At 42.2% G+C, this 20,997-nt stretch overlaps 1 protein-coding gene and 3 pseudogenes across 1 annotated transcript; 2 read left to right on the forward strand and 2 right to left on the reverse strand.

Moving 5' to 3' along the window:
* LOC117707881 (serine/arginine-rich splicing factor 6-like) overlaps positions 1-20,997 on the forward strand; it is a 329,309-nt pseudogene that overhangs the window by 208,903 nt on the left and 99,409 nt on the right.
* On the reverse strand, positions 1,188-2,285 carry LOC117707878 (TD and POZ domain-containing protein 1-like). The gene has a single exon (XM_034501452.1). It carries the CDS (start codon positions 2,283-2,285, stop codon positions 1,188-1,190), a length of 1,098 nt encoding a protein of 365 aa, XP_034357343.1.
* On the forward strand, positions 7,445-8,545 carry LOC117706763 (TD and POZ domain-containing protein 5-like; annotated as a pseudogene).
* LOC117707880 (serine/arginine-rich splicing factor 6 pseudogene) lies at positions 17,821-18,845 on the reverse strand (annotated as a pseudogene).

A 20,997-nucleotide genomic window follows, 5' to 3' on the forward strand; every position in this document is an offset into this window, starting at 1 on the left:
GGCTTGAAGGCTGTGACAGAGCAAAGAGTGGGGGGAGGGAGGTTAAAAGGGAAAGATCTGTGGGATCCACAGGATATGGGAAGAATATAAGTTAGTCACAGCATGATTTCTAACAGTAGCAACATTACAGTTATGAAGTAAGCCACAAAGTAAATTTAATGATTCATTGGCCAAAACATGGAGAACTGTATTAAGGGGGCACAGCATTAGGAAGTTAGAGAACCACTGGTCTAGGAAGTATGAATCTATAATGAATCAATACCTACTAATATAAAAACACATAAAAGATTTTTGCATGCCTTGACCCACAAACACTTCTCTCCCAGAAGGAGTAGGAATTCCCCCTCCCCCAACTTTGGCCTACTCCTCTCAGTTGTCATAAGAGCATGATGGTGGAGTTCTCATTTGCCAACCTTAAATTCATAGAAAAAAACCAATTATTTCTAATACTGGAAGGACAGTGAGGGGGCTGCACAAACATCCACAGCTGAGCTTGGCTGATTGGATTACACGTGACTACTCTGAACATAAACATCTCCAGAAAGCACAGACTGATTTCAAAAGTTTTATTTAAATTATATTTTATTAGGATCAGGTTTTGTCTACAAAGTGGTTTGTGGCCATAGGGACCAGAAGACAGCCTCAGATCCTCTGAATCACCACTTACAGGTGGTTGAAAACCCCCCGGTGTGTGCTTGTTACTTAGAGTTCTTTGAGAGAGCAGTAATTGTTTTGCAGCTGAGTTCCCACAAACTGATATGGGAAAGTCTTCATTTAAAAAGAAAGTCTTCATTGTTTTTTCTTCTCTGATGAGTAAACACTCATGTTGGAGTTTTCCTTTCCTCTGGCCCCTGTCATCTCTTCTTCTCAGTCCAATGCAGACATGTTTCTCCAGAGAAACCCAGTTGGGCTTTGCTTAGGGCCAGCACCTAAATTAAATCCCAGTTTCCAAGACATCAGACAAAAACCAAACAAGTACATCAACAGGGTGGATGTCCAGTAGAATGTCCCAGACAGCAGTGCTGCCCTTCTCCCACCAGCCAGTCTAACATATTACAGCTGTTTCAAATATGGAGCCACCATCCTGCCTTTCCCCAGACTCACTGTAAATGCTCTTGAAATACCATTCTCTAACCAGAAGTCAATGGTAACCTCACTGGTTGTTGCTGTTGGAAGAGAGATGTAGGTCATAGCTGGGTAGCTCCTGAGAGGACTTTAGGCTCCAAGAAAGGACACTGTGTAGAAGTCAGAAAGTGGAATGCCTCAGCCACCAAGTGGGGATGTGACTCCACCATTGACTTCCACCCTGAGGTCTCAGAGACCTCAGAAGAATGGACTGAAATGAAATCCAGGGCCTGAGCCTTCAGTTGCTCTGTGCTGTGGAGGTCAGCCAGGATGAGAGTGTTTGCAGCATTCTCCACAGACAGATTTCTGTAGAGGGCATCCTCACACAGGACCTTCAAGCCCTCCAGGCCATACTTGTCAGCAGCTGCCAGCACACCAGTGGCCATGGAGTGGCTGTGGAGTTGTGGCACCTTCCCTGCATAAATGAAGCCCATCATCTCCCTGAAGACTTGGGGATCTAGGTCTTGGATCTCAACATGGTTCCTTAGGCTTTCCTTCATTTCATGATCAATCATGGCTCTGAAAACTGGAGATCGAGCTGCTAGGATGGCCTTGTGAGCCCTGAATTCATGTCCAGCCACCAACAGGCAACAGTCTGTGAAGAGAGATTTCTCCCACAGCTCCCCTAGGTCATCTGTCAACCTGTTCCTCGAATCCTTGATGGCAAGTGTCATGTTCTGTCTTGGTATACTAAAGAAAGCTCCTACTATGTCCACCTTGCAGCAGAGGGTGAGCTGGTCTTGAGGGAGAAGCCAATGCAGATTGGAGAGAATCTGATCTCGAAGAATGAACTTTTTGAATCCCCTGTGTTGGTATTGCAGACAGCTTACAACCTTGGGGCTCTTCATACTTTGATATTTCTTTCCTTGGGAATTTATGATCCAAAACTTGAACTTTGCCCAAACTGGTCTCTTTGGACAGCTGACCAAAGCCAGGAAAACTGACAGGTAATCTTTGCTTTCATCATCAACCCCGTTTGGATATACTCTCAAACAGAATGCCACTTTGCCACTAGCCTCTACTGAGAACACTGGGCTACTGATGCTTCTCTGAATTCCCCCCATGCAAAATGAAAAGTTGCTAATGGTCCATTTGTAACCGAATTTCTTAACATTGGTCTGTGCGGAGCCCCAAGTCTTGTCTTCCAAGTCCCTTGACATTTCTGCTGGAGGTAGTTTGGGTTTTAATGTTGATCTGAAAAGAAATATATGTTATTTACCATTCATCCTCTTGGATACAATTATAGATACACTCTAAATTTTAGTTTCAATTTGTTCTAAATTCACATTCTCTCTCTCCATCTCTCTCTCTCTCTGTCTCTGACATTCTTCCTGTCTTTCTCTGACTCCTTATCCTGTTGTCTTTTCCTCTCTCTCTCTTTCTGTCTCTCACATTCTCTCTATATGTCTCTATCTCTATTTTATAGAGATAAATAATGTTCACTTAACATTCACTCTTTCTCCCTATCACTCTGTGTTCTGCTTCCTCTCTGTCTCTCTCTGTCTCTGTCTCTGTCTCTGTCTCTCTCTCTCTCTCTCTCTCTCTCTCTCTCTCTCTCTCTGTCTGTCTCTGTATTTGTGTGTGGTCTCTGTGTGTTTATTGAATCTTAGGTTAATCATAACTAGTTTTGGCTATTCTATACAACCTTGGAAGAGTTTGGAAATTTTTATACACTCTCATTTTAAGCGTGCTGTATTAGTCAGGGTCCCGTAGATAAAGTACAGAATGAGTTCTCTTTATAAATAGAAAGAGGATCTATAAGAATAACACACAGGCTGAGGTCCAGCTAATATAATAAGGCTAAAACCAGTACTTACTTAGTCCAAGAGGTTTGAAGTGTCAGGAGTTCTTCAGTATATACTGAAATTCTGAAGATTGGGGCCTAATGTCATTGAAGAAATCGGTTGCTAGGAAGATTAGAGGGAGCAGTCATAGACACCAAACTTCCTTCATCTATGTGCTTATATAGGCCTCCAGCAGAAGGTGTGGCCCAGTTAAGGCTGTGTCTTCTAGTCTCCAGATCTGGATTAAAGGTGTGTGTTTCCTGCCTCAAGAGTCAGATTAAAGGTGTGTGTTTTTCTCTATTTGATCGGGATCTGTCAACTTCAATTTAAGCAAAAAAAATTTTTAAAAGATGAGCCTTCCAGTTCTTTATGTTACTTAAGTCCACAGGTAATACAGACAAGAAGAATAGCCATTACCAGGGTACTTTGCACACTGGGGTCAATGTTTCATAAATACAGGGATCAGGTCAATCTCTGTACAGCTATTGCTTACCCTTGTGCTGGTCTTACACTGATTCCTGCCATAAACATGATCAGGGAATGTGTGTTTCCCTTAACTGGTCAGAAATCTGAGTGTTCACAGGATGGAGGACAGGTTGAAGAGCTCCTATATGGTGGACAAGGAAGCAGATCCCAGAGCCTCTGAAAGTGGCTTTCTTTTTTCTTGTGTGTTATTACATTTAGACCCACAGACCTTGTTTTCACTCCTCCCCATTTGGTTGGTGGTCTAGTACTTCCCCTCAGAAAATCCTCCTTAGAAATCCTTTTTAAGAGCCACTTAATGGTGTGACTTAGGAATATCCTAAATGCTTCTCAGTTCATCACTTTAATTGGCAGGATTCAGCTTCTCAATACCTCTTACACTGCATTCTCTACTGGTGAGTTCTGTGCTTTTCAGACTTAGACTGCATGCTTGGGGTACAGAGCTAAACAAAGAATTCTCAACTGAGGAAATTCCAATGGCCGAGAAGCACCTTAAGAAATGCTCAACATCCTTAGTCATCAGGGAAATGCAAATCAAAACAACCCTGAGATACCACCTCACACCAGTCAAAATGGCTAAGATCAAACACTCAGGTGATAGTAGATGCTGGAGAGAATGTGGAGAAAGAGAAACACTCCTCCATTGTTGGTGGGATTGCAAGCTGGTACAACCACTCTGGAAATCAGTCTGGGGGTTCCTCAGAAAACTGGACATAGCATTACCTGAGGACCCAGCTATACCACTCCTGGTCATATACCCAGAAGAGGCTCCAACATGTAACAAGGACACATGCTCCCCTATGTTCATAGCAGCCTTATTTATAATAGCCAAAACCTGGAAAGTACCCAGATGCCCTTCAACAGAGGAATAGATACAAAAAAATGTGCTACGTTTACACAATGGAGTATTACTCAGCTATTAAAAATAATGAATTCGAGAAATTCTTAGGTAAATGGATGGAACTAGAAAATATCATCCTGAGTGAGGTAACCCAATCACAAAAGAACACGCATGGTATTTACTCACTGATAAGCAGATATTAGCCCCAAAACTTGAAATAGCCAATATTCAACTCACAGACCACATGAAGCTCATGAAGAAGGAAGACCAAGTGTGGATGCTGTGGTCCTATTTAGAAGGAGTAACAAAATACTCAAGGGAGCAAATATGGAGACAAAGTGTGGGACAGAAACTGAAGGAGTGGCTGTCTGGAGACCATCCCAGCTGGGTATTTATCCCATGTGTAGTCATCAAAAGTAGACACTGATGTGGATGTTAGGAAGTGCCTGCTGACAGGAGCCTGATATGGCTGTCTCCTTAGAGGTCTGCCAGAGTCTGACATATCCAGAGACAGATGCTCACAGCTAACCACTGATATGATCAAAGGGTTCCCAATGGAGAAGTTTGAGAGAAGACTGAAGGTGCTGAAATGGTTGGTGGCCCCATGAGGAGAACAACAATACCAACCAACCAGAGCTCCCCAGGGTCTAAACCACCAGCCTGGGAGAACATAGGGAGGGACCTATGACTCCATCTATATATGTAGGGGAGGATGGCCTTGTTGGGCATAGGTGGGAGAGGACATCCTTGGTCCCATGAAGGCTGAATATGGAGTGTGGGGGAGAATTTGAGGGTGGGGAGATGGGAGTGGTGGGTAGGTAGAGGCACATCTTCATAGAAGCAGGAGGAGGGGGAATGGGATAGGAGGTTCCTGGATGGTGGGGGAAATGGGTTAAGGGGGATAAAATATGAATTGCAAATATAATAGTTAATAAAAAAGAAAATGTATGATAATCTTGCTATAGATGTGACATTTTTATGTGTGCTGAAGCAAAGAGGAATTAAAGTGTTAAGTGTTAAAAAAGAACTTGATGAAGAGTCGCTGATGTTAATACTAGAAATAAGTCTGCAGGAGGGATCAAAAATCAGAGCCAATTGATTGATTTATCCTGAGGGATCAGCACATTGGAGTCAGACAAACAGGGGAGCTGGGAGTGGCTGAGCTGATTGAATCACTGCAGTTATTTCTGTGTCCTTTAAATTGTTTGTCTAAGACTTGAAGAACTGGAGACATGAGAGATGTAGGCAGAGTTTTCACCTCACTTTACATAAGGGCAGTATTAATAGACCCTAATGTTTGATATCTCTTTAATATATGCTGCAGCCCGTAGAAAACAGCAAAATCTCTCCCTTGTCAGGAAAGGCAGAAAAAGTATGGCAGTTCCAAGTTTGAAGAGGACAGAACTCACCAGTGGAGGATGCAGATTATGAGGCATTGATAAGCTGAATCCTGCCAATTAAAAAGATTGAATTGAGAACCATTTAGGATATTCCTTAAGTGGCTAGGAAAAAGGAAGTCTAAGGAGAATTTCCTGAGGGGAAGTACTAGACCATAAACCAAATTGGGAGGGGTCACCACAAGGTCTGTGGGTGTGATCTGAGTAACACACTAGAAAGAAGAAAGCTGTCTTCAGGGGGTTGGGGTTCTGCTTCCTGCCCACCATATAGGAGCTCTTCCACATGCCTTCCATTTTGTGAACACTCAGACTTCTGACAAGTTAAGGAAAATACCACTTCTCTGATCATGTTTATGTCAGGTATCCATGTAAGACCAGCAGGTGTGTAAATAATAGCTATTCAGAGATTGACATGATCCTTTCATTTATTGAAGATTGACCCCAGTAAGCAAAGTACACTGGTGATGGCTATTCTTCCTGTCTTGACTACCTGTGGACTTAAGTAATGTACAAGAATGGAGAGCATGCCTTTTAAAATTATTTTGCTTAAGTTGAAGTAGATAGATCCAGTGCAAATACAGACTCTTTGAGTAGAAAAACATATACCTTTAATCAGAGTCTTGAGGCAGGAAAACACACACCTTTAATCCAGATCTTGAGACTAGAAGACACACCCTTAACTTGGCCACAACTTCTGCCTTGGTCTATATAAGAATATAGAAGAAGGAAGCTTTGTGTGTTTGCCTATTTGCTCTCATCTTAGTAGCAAGTCCACTTCTCCTTGGCATTAGAACCTACTTCTTCAGAATTCCTGTATATACTGAAGAATCCTTGGTTCATCAAACCTCATGGTCTACTTGCTGGATTTAGCCATTATTATATTAGCTGTATCTCATCCTACAGGTTTTTCTCATACACCCACCTTCTCTTTATGTAGAGAAATTGATTGTGTACATTTTCTACAGGACCCTGACTAATACAACACACCTGTCCCAGCCCGAGCTGCTGCTCCAGTCCTCAGGTCAGGGTCTAGCAAGAGAAAGAGTGGGGATGAAGGGGAAGAGACTCCAAGAATGGAGACAAGACAGAGCATCTGATCAAGTCTCCATTATTGAAGGGAAATCTGGGTATTTATATGCTTTTGCCATGTGCCTTGTAGGCGTGGATACCACATGCACCTTGCAGGTGTGGATACTGTGTGCAACTTACAGGTGTGGATAGCATGGATAGCATGTGCACAGTGGGCCTTGCAGGCATGGATAACATTTGCACCTTGTAGCTGGGGCACTAAATAGCAAAACAAGATATGTGGGAAAAACAAGATATTTATCAGCATGTGCTCAGCTGTTGTAGGCTGTTGAAAAACAAGTTTCTTCTCGAGGTATGTGGCTTCAGATGGCTGCAAAGATGATAGCAACTTTCTGCTAGAAGTTGGCTCCCAACACACACCTGAAATGAGAATGTACAAATTTTTCCAAACTCTTCTAATGTTGGGAAGAAGGGAGGGAGGGAGGGAGGGAGAGAGGAAGAGAGAGAGAGAGAGAGAGAGAGAGAGAGAGAGAGAGAGAGAGAGAGAGAGAGAGAGAGAGAGAGAGAGATTTACAGTGACTATGGGTCTGTATTGTTTCCTGTAAAACAAATATTGAAGCCTAGAGCAAAAATTGCATAGAAAAAAGCACCATAGAATGGCCTGTTTAGGAGAAAGTGAAACTAAAATCTAAGGAGTATGTATAACTGTATCCTACAGGGTGAAGAGTAAGTAACTTCTACTTCTTCTCAGATCAAATTTAACCTCAAAAATAACTCCAGCAGAAATGTCAGAGGATCTGAAAGACACAACCTGGGGCTATGCCCATATCACTGTTCAGAAATTCTGCTACGAGTGGACCATTATTAACTTTTCATTTTGCATGGAGGGAATTTAGAAGAGGATTACAAGTACAGTGTTCTCAATAGAGTACAAAGACAAAGTAGCATGGTGTTTGAGAGTACTTCCAAACAGGGTTGACAAAGAAAGAAAAGATTACCTGTCAGTTTACCTGGTGTTGCTCAGCTGTCCCGAGATCCCAGTTTGGGCAAAGTTCCAGTTGTGGATAATAAATGCCCAAGGAGAGAAATATCAGAGTATGAAGAGACCCACTGTGGTAAGCTTTCTGAAAAACCAACACTGGGGAGTTTAAAAGTTCATCCTTTGAGATTTTCTCCTCTCTCATCCCTATTGGCTTCTCCCTGAAGACCAGCTCACCCTCTGCTGCAAGGTGGACATAGTAGAAGCCTTCTTCAGCATTCCTGGATAGAACATGACACCTGCAATCCAGGATCCAAGGCATGTGTTGACAGATGACCTAGGGGAGCTGTGGGAGAGTTCCCTCTTCACAGACTGCTGCCTGCTAGTAGGTGGACAAGAATTTAGGGCACACAAGGCCATCCTAGCAGCTCGCTCTCCAGTTTTCAGAGCCATGTTTGAACATGAAATGAAGGAAAGCCTGACGAATCAAGTTGAGATCCAAGACCTGGATCCCCAAGTCTTCATGGAGATGATGGACTTTATCTACACCGGGAAGGTGCCACACCTCCACAGCCATTCCATGGCCACTGGTGTGCTGGCAGCTGCTGACAAGTATGGCCTGGAGGGTTTGAAGGTCATGTGTGAAGATGAACTCTGTGGGAACCTCTCTGTGGAGAATGCTGCACACACTCTCATCCTGGCTGACCGTCACAGCACAGAGCAGTTGAAGACTCAGACCCTGGATTTTATTGCACTTCATGCTTCTGAGGTCTCTGAGACCTTGTGGTGGAAGTCAATGGTGGAGTCACATCCCCACTTGGTGGCTGAAGCATTCCACTTCCTGGCTTCTGCAAGAGTGTTTACTGGGCCATCTTTCTCAAAGGACTTAGTAGTCTTTAAGACCTAATCCGCTATGACCTACACCTGTCTTCCAACAGCAACAACCTGTGTTGTTTCCAGTTAGTCCTGGTTAGACAATAGTATTGCTGGAGCATTTATCCTGAATCTGGGGGGAGGGCAACATGGTAGCTCAGTACTTACAATAGCTCTAAATATGTTGGAGTGGTGGGTGGGGGAATGGGCAGCACTGGCATCTGGGACACTACTTGACCTCTTCCCTATTGATATTCTTGTATGAGTTTTGTTTGATGTCTTGGAATCCGGGATTCAATTTAGGTACTGGCCTGAAGCACAGCCCCAAAGGGTTTCTTCAGAGAAACCTATCTGCATTGGACTAAGCAACAAAGATGACCAGGGGCTCAGAGCAATGGAGAAGTAAATCCTGAATGTTTAGTCTTAAGAGAAATGATAGGGAAAGAAAGCTTTAAAAATAAAAAACCTCAGTTTGGTGATTTGGAATATGCATGGCCCATGGGAAGTGGCACTATTAGGAACATGGCCATATTGGAAGAAGTGTTACAGGAATTGTGTCACTGTGGAGGAAGGGCTTTGAAGTAATGTATATGGTCAAGCCCTGTCCAGTGTCACAGTCTCCTTCTAACTGCCTTCATATCAAGGTGCTCAGTTCCTTCTCCAACACCATGTGAACTTTGACACTATCATGCATTCTGGAATGATGATAATGGACTGTACCTCTGAAACTGTATGCCAGCCTCAATTAAATGTCCTTTTTAAAAGTTCCCTTGGTCATGATGTCTCTTCACAGCAATGAAACCCTGACTAAGTGACTTAGTTTTGGGAAGCTAGAAAGAAAATTCAACTGGAAAAATCAATTGTCACTTTCTTAGAGAACCCTTGAGAAGTTTCCAGCATAAACAGGAGAGTTCTCAACCATCTGTAACTGGTGATCCAGAGGATCTGAGGCCTTCTTCTGGTCTCCATAGCTATGATGGTTTGGATATGTTTGGCCCAGGAAGTGTACCTTGAGGGGTGGCCTTGTTGGAGTAGGTATGACCTTGTTGGAGGAAGTGTGTCATTGTGGGCATGGGCTTTAAGACCCTCATTTTAGCTCCCTGTAAGCCAGTCTTCTCCTGGAAGATTTCAGATGAAGGTGTAGAACTCACTGCTCCTCCTGTACCATGCTTGCTTGGAGGTTGCCATGTTCCAGCCTTGATGATAATGGACTGAACTTCTGAACCTGTAAGCCAGCCCCAATTAAATGCTGTCCATATAGGAGTTTCCTTAGTCAAAGTGTCTGTTAACAGCAGTAAAACCCTAAGACAATGGCCAAAACCAGCTCTTTAGACAAAACAATATCCTAATAAAATCTGATATGAATTAAAAAGTTGGAATGTGTTTATGGAATCCTTTCATGGATTGCCTTGGTGTTTGTATTTTGATGCTAATCCTATCCCAGAGGAGGAGAAGGTCTCTTACTCAGATGATTCTATGTGAACCTGCTCCCCATTTTAACTGGTCACATAAAGACTAGAGCCTGTGATTGGGCAGTGGAAGGGAAAGGCAGGGCTAGAAGTTTTAGAGAAGGAGAGAGGAGGAAAGAAAAGGAAGATTAGAAGGAGGAACAGAGAAAGAGGAAATGGAGGAAGAGGAGGTGGAAGATGGAGCAGAACTACATAGCATAGAGGAGCCACAATTAGCAAGAATCTCACAGCTTGGGAAGAGAGTGGTGTAGTGGGAAATCTGCCCAATCTAGGCATGCAGGTGATAAATATAACTGAGTTGTGTGTTCTTTGCATGGGCATATTGAGGTGGGAGATTCACCAATACAAATCTGGCTGGTATTAAATATTAAGGCTGTCTGGTGTTTTCCATTTGTGAAGATTTATGTGGGCAAGAGAGAGGGCAAAACTGTGGTAGGGTCATTGATAGTCTACAGAACAGCACCGGGGATGGTGGGATATGTATGACATGTAGAACAAGAGTAGTAGCTCCAGGTATTCATGGAAGAACGTGTTTGGGTGCCTTAGCAAGTCAGCAGAGGGAACCAGGGCCAGATGGCCATTTTCTGCACAGGGCAAGGAAGAAAGTGTGGCTCTGGATTCCAGAGCATAGCTGGAGCTATCATAGATTTTTAAAATTATAAGCAACAGATTTCAGTGCTGCTTGCCTTTATAGGAGTCAATTTTTGTTCATCTAGCTCTTGATCTGGATGACTGGGGAACTGGGTCTCAGGAGACAATGACTACAGCAGGTATCAAAGTCATCTAGTTTAGTGAAATAACAGGGCTAGCTTATATAGCTGGATTTGGGGTGGGGCATTTGTGGGAGGAAAGTAAAAAGGGAAGAAGTGCTGCAGTGGGGATAGGGGCCTTCCAAGGTTATCAGCTAGATTAGTAGACTGCTGATCCCATGATTCCTGAGAAGCCAGTTGTCTGTCAAGGAAATAGAACACATACTGCCTTTATCATGACTTGTCTTTGTCTCTATGCAGCTGAGTAGGCACAAGCCTGATTTGGGCAGGGAGTGGCTTCATTCCTGCTGAGCTCTTGTGAGCCCCTTACACCCCAGCATGTCATGCCCCACCCCAAGGTCCGGGATATGGGTAATGCTCTACTGTCCATTATCTGGCTTGGGAACTGAAAATACAGCATGGAATTGGTATAAAAAGAGACTTGTTGCTCAGTGGAATCAAACTGAAGACTCAGACATTAGCCCACAGAAGTATCAGGAATTAATTTTTGCTTTAGGAGAGTAACAATGCCAGCCAACCAGAGCTCCCCAGGGTCTAAACCACCAGCCTGGGAGCACAAAGGGAGGCACCCATGAGTACAGCTGTATACTTAAGGGAGGATAGCCTTGTAGGGCATGGGTGGGAGAGGAGATCCCTGGTCCCATGAAGGCTGAACACCGAGCAGGGAGGAATTCGAGGGTGGCAAGGAGCAAGTGGAGGGTAGGTGGGGGCACACCCTTATGGAGGCAGGAGCGGGGACAGGATGGGGGTTACTGGGTAGTGGGGGGAATTGGGTGAGGGGATAAAATCTGAAATAAATTTTAAATAAATAGATAGATAGATAGATAGATAGATAGATAGATAGATAGCCAGAAATACACAACAAACCACAGACAGCCTTTTTAACAAACTGTACTGTTGAAACTGGATGGCTGTATGTAGAAAAATGCAAATATATCCAAACCTATTACCCTGTACAAACTCAATTTCAACAGGATCAAAGACCTCAACATAAAACCAGGTATACTGAAAAAATAGAAGAAAGTAGAGAATAGCCTTGAATTCATTAGCACTGGAGAAGTCTTTCTGAACAGAACATTGATAATGTTACCACTAAGATCAACAAGTAGTAAGTGAGACCTCATGAGACTGAAAAACTTCTGTAAGGCAGAGGATAATGTCATTTGGACAAAGCAGCAGCTTACAAAATGAGAAAAGATTTTACCAATTCCACATCTGAGTGAGGGCTAATATAATAACTACGTTTTGTTTAAATTAAGAAACTTGATGATAGGTTATTTCTTAGCTGGTGAAGTGAGCCAATCCAAGCCAGATTAGAATATATTAAGGCAGGCTTATTGGGAAGCTGCTGTGAGTCTGGCAAGTTCACTGGCACAAAGGGAGAAGGCCAAGGAAATAGACATGGACGTGAGTGGTAGGGAGAGAGAAAGGGTGAATGTGGCAAGAAGTGGAAGAGAGAGAGAGAGAGAGAGAGAGAGATAGGGAGAGAGATAGGGAGAGAGATAGGGAGAGAGAGAGAGAGAGAGAGGTCTGAATTATATAGGAATGACCCTCTTGGGGGACAGCCTAGCCTGTGGGCTGGTAAATTCAAGGTTGGGGGCAGTGTATGCCAGGTAGGGATTGAGGGATGCTCCAAGAACCTAGAGGTCTGGTTTGTTTTGATATGTAAAATATGCACATCAGTCCCTTTTCCCAGGATCTGAAACCAAACCCTTGATGTCAAAAAACCCAAGTAACCCAATTAAAATGGGTACAGATATAGAGAATTCACAATAAAGAAAATTCAAATGTCTAAGAATCACTTAAAGAAATGTTCAAAATTGTTAGTCATCAGAGAAATGCAAATCAAAACTACTTTGAGATCCCACCTTATGTCTGACAGAATGGCCAGTGTCTGTACAACAAGGGACACAGCTCACACTAGCAAAGATGTGCACCCAGGAGAACAGCCCTCCATTGCTACAAGGAATGCAAACTCTCATAGCCACTATGTAAATGACTATGGTGATTGCTCAGAGAGTTAAAAATCAATTTACCCCAAGATCTGCCAATACCACCATTGGGCATATACACAAAGCATGCTTCTCTCTCCCACAGGAACACTTGGTCAACCACTGTGGAATACATATCAAGAAATACTATCACATCCAACAGGACTCAAGATATTCCACACTTCTCTTGTTCTTTTTTTATCAGTTGGTGTTGTTGATAATCTACCCTGGGCACCAACCAATGTGTGCAGGGTGAGATTCTTAGATGATGCTCGTTAGTTGGTGGGGAACTGAATACACTCATCAGTAAAGAACTAAAACACTTTAAGTCAGTCAATTCTGCTAAGGCCAATCCTTTAAATGTAGTTGTTTGTTTTGTTTAGTGCATGCATTTAATAACTAGGGTCTACAGGTATAAAAGCCTAGATTTTTAATAAAATGCCCTTTGTCCCCACCAGAAAAATTGTATGGGTATTGACATTTACCTATTCATTGTATTAGGGAAGCTAAAAAGTAGTCTACTGCCTCTGTCATGTACTACCACACTAACAGAAGGCAAGCCCAGCTGAAGTTGCATGCAGTCAGAAACTCAAATTTTACTATTAGTCTTCTCCCCCATTAAAAGGCTGTGGATCAGAAAGCTTTTATGTACTTTTCCCAGAAAACAAAGAAAGCTTTGGTCAAACCCAATTCCTAAAGAGCCATCACATTTGCTTTTAAGTAGGTGTCCCGGCCAGTACTCCCCGGCTTTGTGGGCCAAAATGTTTCAGCCTGCTCCGCTCAATGCTTGGGGGCCACTGTGTCTTGGCCCAAGCTGCCACTCTGGTCTGAGGGTCAGGGTCTAGCGAGAGAGAGAGTGGGGATAAAGGGCAAGAGATGCGAACAATGGAGACAAGACAGAAAGTCTGATCAAGTCTCAAGTCTCATACTAAGACTTGTCTCTCTTCTTGAAGGGAATTCTGAGGTATTTATTTGCTTTTGCCATGTCCCTTACAGGTGTTGATATGACGTAAGCCTTACAGGTGTCTATAGCATGGATAGCACATGCACTGTGTGCCTTGCAGGCTTGGATACCACGTGTGCCTTACAGGCATATATGGCCTGGATAGCACATGGACAGCACGTGAACTGCATGCTTTGCAGGCGTGGCTACCATGTGCGCCTTGCAGCTGGGGGCAATAAACAGCAACACAAAATATGTGGGATATCAGAGTGTGCTTCAGCTGTTGTAGGCCATTGAAAACCAAATCTCTTATCAGGATATATGGTTCCAGATGGCTACAAAGATAATCTAGCAGCTTTCTGCTAAAAGTTGGCTCCCAACAGGTCCCCCCTTTTTACATTTTTTTCAAAAGGGAAGGCTGGGAAAACTTACGGAAACCGTGCCTGTCCTAGGTTGGAACAAAGGACGCCAGCCTCACTAAGATGGTGAGGCCTCCCTTATTTTAGGGGCAATGGTCTCAATATGCTCTCTTACCCGTCATTGGCTATCTGGCTTAGCATGTAAGTTAAGGGTTAATCCTCGTCTGTCTTGATGACAGAGGTTTAAGAGTCCCCTGCTTCCAGCCTGTAATATTGGACCTGTATGGGTTTCATTTGAATAGCATCTATCTGTTGTTGTATAAAAGCCATCAGTCAGTTGAACCACATCAACCCAAGAGACAAGAGACTTAATGCCCAAATAGTTGATATAAAAGCAACACTCTTTAAGGCAACACACAACTTCCCCTGTTGGAGAAGTAAAAGGTCTAAGCCTTGTACCCACAAATTTTCAATAGAAGAAATTATACCAATGAAATCTTTGAATTTGTATCAGCTTAGTAACAATTATACAGATTTAGACAGCCTAGTATTAACCACCTCAGTCCCCAAGTCCAGGGATTGGGGAGCCGACTCTTCATTAACTTCTTCAAGCTGAACATGGGCGTTGAGAAATTAGAAGAGGGATGAGGGGAAGGGTAAATTGATAAGCATCTGAAGTCTGTCTTAACTGCATCCAGCTGGAAGTCCAGGGCATCAGTGAACATGCAGGTGATAAGAAGATTCATTCACCAAGGCTGTGTATTTGGTAATATACAAATCTCAAAACAAGTTTTAGTATCAAGATAATTATTTTGATTCTCTGAAATCTAGTGTTCTGGAGGCCCACCTCTGTCATGTCTGATCCATATAATTCTGGAAGACATAACTACTACCTTAATGACCTCACCAGAAAACTCATAGAAAAACTTTTTTTTCCAAATTAGCCTTTCCTTAAGCCAGTAACCAGAAAAACCTTTACATTGAGTTTTTATCCAGAAAAATATAACTATACAACTCAGAATCACACCCATTTTGAAAAGTAAACCAATTAACATTATCTTTCTGCTCAGCTTTCTATTTATTCTTCTCGTCTTTAAAGCTTTTTTCATCTGTTTTTACTCACTTATTTCTTGCCCCATTTTTGTTACTATAACCTGTATTTATTTATCTGTTTGGCTCTCTTGACTCAGAGCAGCCTGTAATTTACTCCTTGCATCTTTAAAACCTTTATCATCTGTTTCTGCTTACTTATTTCTTGTCCCGTTTTTGTTACTATAACCTTTATCTATCTGTTTGGCTCTCTTGACTCAGAGCAGCCTGTAATTTACTCCTTGCATCTTTAAAACCTTTTTCATCTGTTTTTGCTTATTTTTTGCCCCATTTTTGTTACTATGCAATCACCTTTGTTTCACTTCCGAATTCAGTCAGCTCTGTCAGTCGACTGGTTCTCCAGCGCAGGGTGTCTTCCACTGTATCCTGCTTACTGGAGCTCTAACGTTGAGACTCTGTCAGTCCACTGGTTCTCCAGTGCAAGGTGTCTTCCACTGTATCCCGCTTACTGGAGCCCCACATTAGGCGCCACAAATGTTGGGAATCTTTTCTCTGCCTCAACGCTTTGGGGGCTAAGTGCTCTGGTCAAGAGAGAGAGTGGGGCTCTTGGGGCAGGAGATGCAAAGAATGGAGACAAGACAGAGGTTCTGATCAAGTCTCAAGTCTCATACCAAGTCTCTTTTATTGAAAAGAATTCTGAGGTATTTATACACTTTTGCCATGTGCCTTGTAGGCTCGTGGATACCACATGCCTTGCAGGTGTTGATATGACGTAAGCCTTACAGGCCTCTATAGCATGGATAGCACATGCACTGTGCTCCTTGCAGGCTAGGATACGACGTGCGCCTTACAGGCATATATGGCCTGGTTAGCACGTGGACAGCACGTGAACTGCATGTCTTGCAGGCGTGGCTACCACGTGCGCCTTGCAGCTGGGGGCAGTAAACAGCAACACAAAATATGTGGGATATCAGAGTGTGCTTCACCTGTTGTAGGCCATTGAAAACCAAATCTCTTATCAGGATATATGGTTCCAGATGGCTGCAAAGATAATCTAGCCGCTTTCTGCTAAAAGTCGGCTCCCAACAAGTAGGTAAAATAGTAAACTATAACCAGACACAATTTTCTATAAATTCTGAAATTTATACAGGAAAAATAAACCTATTTCTTATAAACATCTAAACAACACATCAAAGAAAAGATGCCTTAAGCAGTAGCTGTTTTTGACATTGTATTCCTAGAATTGGTCTTTAAGATTTTGTAACAGGATAAATGTCTTGAAAGCATTCCCTTTTCCCTGTTCTAAACTATTCCCAGTTACCCTCAACTACCTAGGCCCTTGAACCTCTGTTTTTCCACTCAGCCTTGCTTTATTGCATGTCCCCTGATTATTTAGCCCTATAAACTAACTCTACATTACACTCTATAATCCAACTTTTTCTAGATTATATAATAACAGCTGAGGAAGGTATTATACCTGAGCCAATCCATCCACACCTTTACTAAAGAATGAGGACAAGTATTTGGGATGAAATGACTTTACCAATGTCTGAATAATGGGAAGGTTGTAAGGTAATTATTGATTGTAGTCTCAACTAACTAGGCTTTTGGATGCATGGAAACTGAAAATCTAGTTTTTCCTACACACTTGCACTATTTACTGTAACTTGGTTTCCACAGCATTCATAATGCTTTACTTATAAAATATGAACTGTTTTAGTTTATCCATGTCACTTTTTTTTCAAACAAACCATAAATGCCCCACTAATACAAAGGGCACTGATTGGAGTTCAAACCAGCAAATAGCTTACCAAATGTCTGCTAAGCACCTGTTAAATGAAATCATTTTTCAGCAGAAAATGCAGCATATATGCTTTCAACTTTAAATAACTAAATTTCTAACTATAAAGAAGAAAGGCTACTTCTGTTTTTCAAAGCATTAAAGAACACCAAATCATACACTAACACTAATTACACTGACCATTTCTGGAGCACAGGATACAAGATCCCAAGCACTTACAAGGTCCTAGGACTTACTTCTTGAAGAGTTCAAATTTTATTTTGAACTCTTTTATTTATTTTGTGGCACTAACTACAAAGCCCTTTTTACTTTTAACTTAACTTATTAAAGGAGTAGACAAATGATTTGATTAACAGCACAAAATAAGATTAGCCAAACTGAACAATTTATCGCTGGTCTGAGGCTCACCTTGTTTTACACTCATGTAGAATTTACACTGTCCCTACAAATGGCAGGTATCAACACTTAAAGGGAATCAAGAAGGCAATCATGTTTGGTAGCAAACTTTCATTTAAATCTTACATAACTCAACCTTTATAAAAAGCCAACATAATTGAAAAATTGGGTTCTCCCTCTAAAGCCTGCACTACCCTAAGCTTGAACAGTTAATTTAAAAACAAGCAAAACAAAATGGACCCCTGCAGCAGTTCCTGCTGCAATACTTTAAAAAAATCTAAATGAGCTTAATCTTTTTAAAAAGTTGTTTTAGCTCAAAGGCTACAAAATCAAAATTATCTTAATTCTACAAAGAGAGAGGGCTTCATACCACCATTTTAGAACCTCATCTTTTTCTCATTAAATTTGGCTACAAATCAAATTCCTTGTTCTCCTTTCAGGAAATCCTCTTGAAGAAGAGGCAGAGAACAATAACTGCCTAAACAAGTAGGAAAGTGCTCTGTTATAGTGTGCAAAACCGTAGAGTTCAGGGTTAATCTCTGGAACTTGATCTGGACCTTGAGCGAGTTCTAGAAGCGGACCTTGACGTTCTTTGGTAGAGGGGATACGGAACAAATCTTCGAGGGTGGAGCAGGCAGAGGCAAATGGGATCAAGACAGTCTCCGGGATCCGGACTTTGAGTTTATGGATCCCTTTCCATTTTCTTTGGGGGACAGAGAAGGTGACCTACCTAGTGACTTCTCATACTTATCCTTAGATCTGCTTCTTGAGTGTGAATGGGAACCCCGATCAGACTTGGGCTTAGATTTGCTCTTTGATCTGGATTTCCTGCCTTTTGAGCGAGATTGGGATTGACCTTTGCTCCAAGACCTAGGTCGGGAGGGGGAGGGACTTTTTGAGATACTTGGAGATCTACTGCAGCTGCTTCTGCGACTCCTACCCTGAGATCTTCTACACCGTGATGAGTCTACTTCCAGCATATGAGTGCCTTTGGCTTGTCCCTGGCTTATCTTCAATAAGCCTAGTATTTCTGCCACTTATTTCTCTGCCATCCAGTTTATCCAAAGCACGCTTCATGTCAGAGAAGGACCTAACTTCAATTACAACCTCATTTGTTTGTTCTGTCTGAGCATCTGCATAAGTCACTTCTGCTTGCCGCATGAAATTCTTTAAGTCTTGCCAACTGCAAAGACTAGACAGATTTTCTACAATAAGCCTGTATTCTGTATGAACAGTTGGTCCATATTTGTCTTTGCCAGAAGTTCTCTGACTGCTGTATCCACCTCCACCACTGCAGCTTCTGTAGTGGTTGTCATCTCAGTCCTGGCACAGGTCCTAAAGCATGCTCTATGATCATGCCACGCTCCGGCTGCACAGCTCCCTTGCTGTTCAGCTCCTAAACGGCGTGGTCTGCCTCATTGGAGTCCTGAAACTCCACGAAACTGTACCAATTTTTGAGGTCGATTTCGAAGAGACAGCCATAGCCACTGAAATAGAGCTGAATGTTTTTCTAGCTGAAGTTGTAGCTCAGGCATCCTATGTAGACTAGCCACATGGCAGGGTGGGTGTTCTCCCTGAGGCTAGATGAGGTGCAGTGTATGTGTGTGGGGGTGGGGTGGGGGGGAGCATGGGGAGCATGGCAAGGCTTCTTGTAAGTGAGGGGATGGCGAAGGCCGGAACTCACCACAGCTGCTGGCTAGTCAGCCACACAATGGTGTGCATGCACTCTCTGGCCTATGCCATCTGTTGTAGACATTTTAAGATATAACCAAATAGACTTTAACTAAAAACTAATCAGAAAAGATAGGTAGATAAAGCCAGGACATACTCATCAAAGGAAAAAGGCCCCAAGCTGACATTTCAGTTCTTACCATGTATGCACCAAATCAAAGGCACCTAAGTTTGCATGGGAAATGCTACTCCAGTTTAAATTGCATGGTGGTCCTCAGACACTGATAGTGACAGACTGTTAGTAAAATAGCAGCAGCCATTAAAAGTATCCCCATCAAAAACTTCCCAGGGCCAGATGATTTCACACAAAATTCTACCAGCCATTCCAATAGGAGTTACCACTTATACTCCTCAAATTATTTCACAAAATAGAAACATAAGGAATATTGTCCAATTTATTTCATGAGACTACAGTTATACTGATACTCAAACCACAGATACATTTCCCTTATGGACTCTGATGCGAAGATACTCATTAAAAAATTGCAAACAGATTTCAAGCACACATTAAACATATCATTTACAAAAATCAATCAGGCTTTGTCCCAAGCTGTGTAAGGATGCTTCAATATGCAAAAATCAAAAACATAATTGACTACGTAAACCAACTGAAAGAAGAAAAAAAAAGAAAAAGAAAAACAATCACCAAAAGCCAAGGTCATTAAACTGGCCAGGTAAGGACTTTAAGACAGCACCCCTTCATGATACACATAAGTTAGGTGTAACATTATGCACATAAGTTATTACATATAAGTGAAAGTAGTGCACATAAGTTAGGTGAAAAAAAAAGAGAACCAGAACATTCCTTGGCTAATAAACACTTTCATCAAATTAGCTTGATATAAAACCTAAGGGAAAGGAAACTCTCATCAGAAGGTATGTATGAGAAAATGATCTAATTTCAATAATAATAGTAATAATAATAATGAATACAAATAACAACAACAATAATAAATCTAATTCATATACATAGGTAGCCCTGTGTAATGGGTATTCTTGGTTATCAGCTTGACTATATCTGTAAAGAAATATGATTCAGAAATGCAGGATACACCTATGAAATCTTTATTGCTTGGTTTGGAGTATTTAAATCGCCATCTATTCTGGAGCTTTGATGTAGGAAGACCCACCAGTGATTCAGATATTGAGGCAGGAGAAGCACACCTTTAAACTGGACTTCACTGTTGGGAGCCAACTTCTAGCAGAAAGTGGCTATATTCTTTGCAGCCATCTCAAGCCTGACAAGAGACTTATTTTCAACAGCCTACAACAGTTGAGCACACTCAATCATCTCCTTTTTCTCACATATCTCTTGTTGTTTATTGCCCACAGCTGCAAGGCAAATGTGGTAAAGTGTCTTCAGCTGTGTTCCCCTGCATATGCTTATATATACCCATGATTTCCTTTCAATAAACAGGACATAATCACACACCCTGTCTTGTCACCATTCTTCTAGTCTCTGCCTCCTCCATTCTCACTCTCTCTTTCTTGCTAGACCCTGTTGACTGACCCAAATGGGCCGGGTCACTTGACCCCCAAACATGGGGCAGCACGGAGTCGTGTGAGCAGGGACACTTCACCTTTTACTAGAAGTCTATATAAGGACATGGATGAAGAAAGTTTTGCTCTTTGTCTGTTTTGGAGCCCATTTCTTCAGAATTCCAAGATATACAAAAGACCGCCTGACACACAGCCTTTGAAACAGAGCAACTATTAGATTCTTGGACTTAACAATTCAGAGTTGGCAATAGTTGGATTACTTGAACTGTGGCCTGAAATTCTTCTCTCTTGCTTTCACTCTCTCACTCTGTTGCTCTTGTTGTTTCTTTCTTTCCCCTACTAGGTTGCCTTGTCTACCTTGATATGAGACTTTGTACTAAATTAGGCTAAGATCAGTGAGTGAATATCCCTGGAGGCCTCCTGAATTACTTGAAGAGAAATGAAAGAGGAGTGTACCAGGGGAGAGAAATAGGGGT

This window comes from Arvicanthis niloticus, chromosome 4, assembly GCF_011762505.2.
Source record: "Arvicanthis niloticus isolate mArvNil1 chromosome 4, mArvNil1.pat.X, whole genome shotgun sequence".
Lineage (NCBI taxonomy): Eukaryota > Metazoa > Chordata > Mammalia > Rodentia > Muridae > Arvicanthis > Arvicanthis niloticus.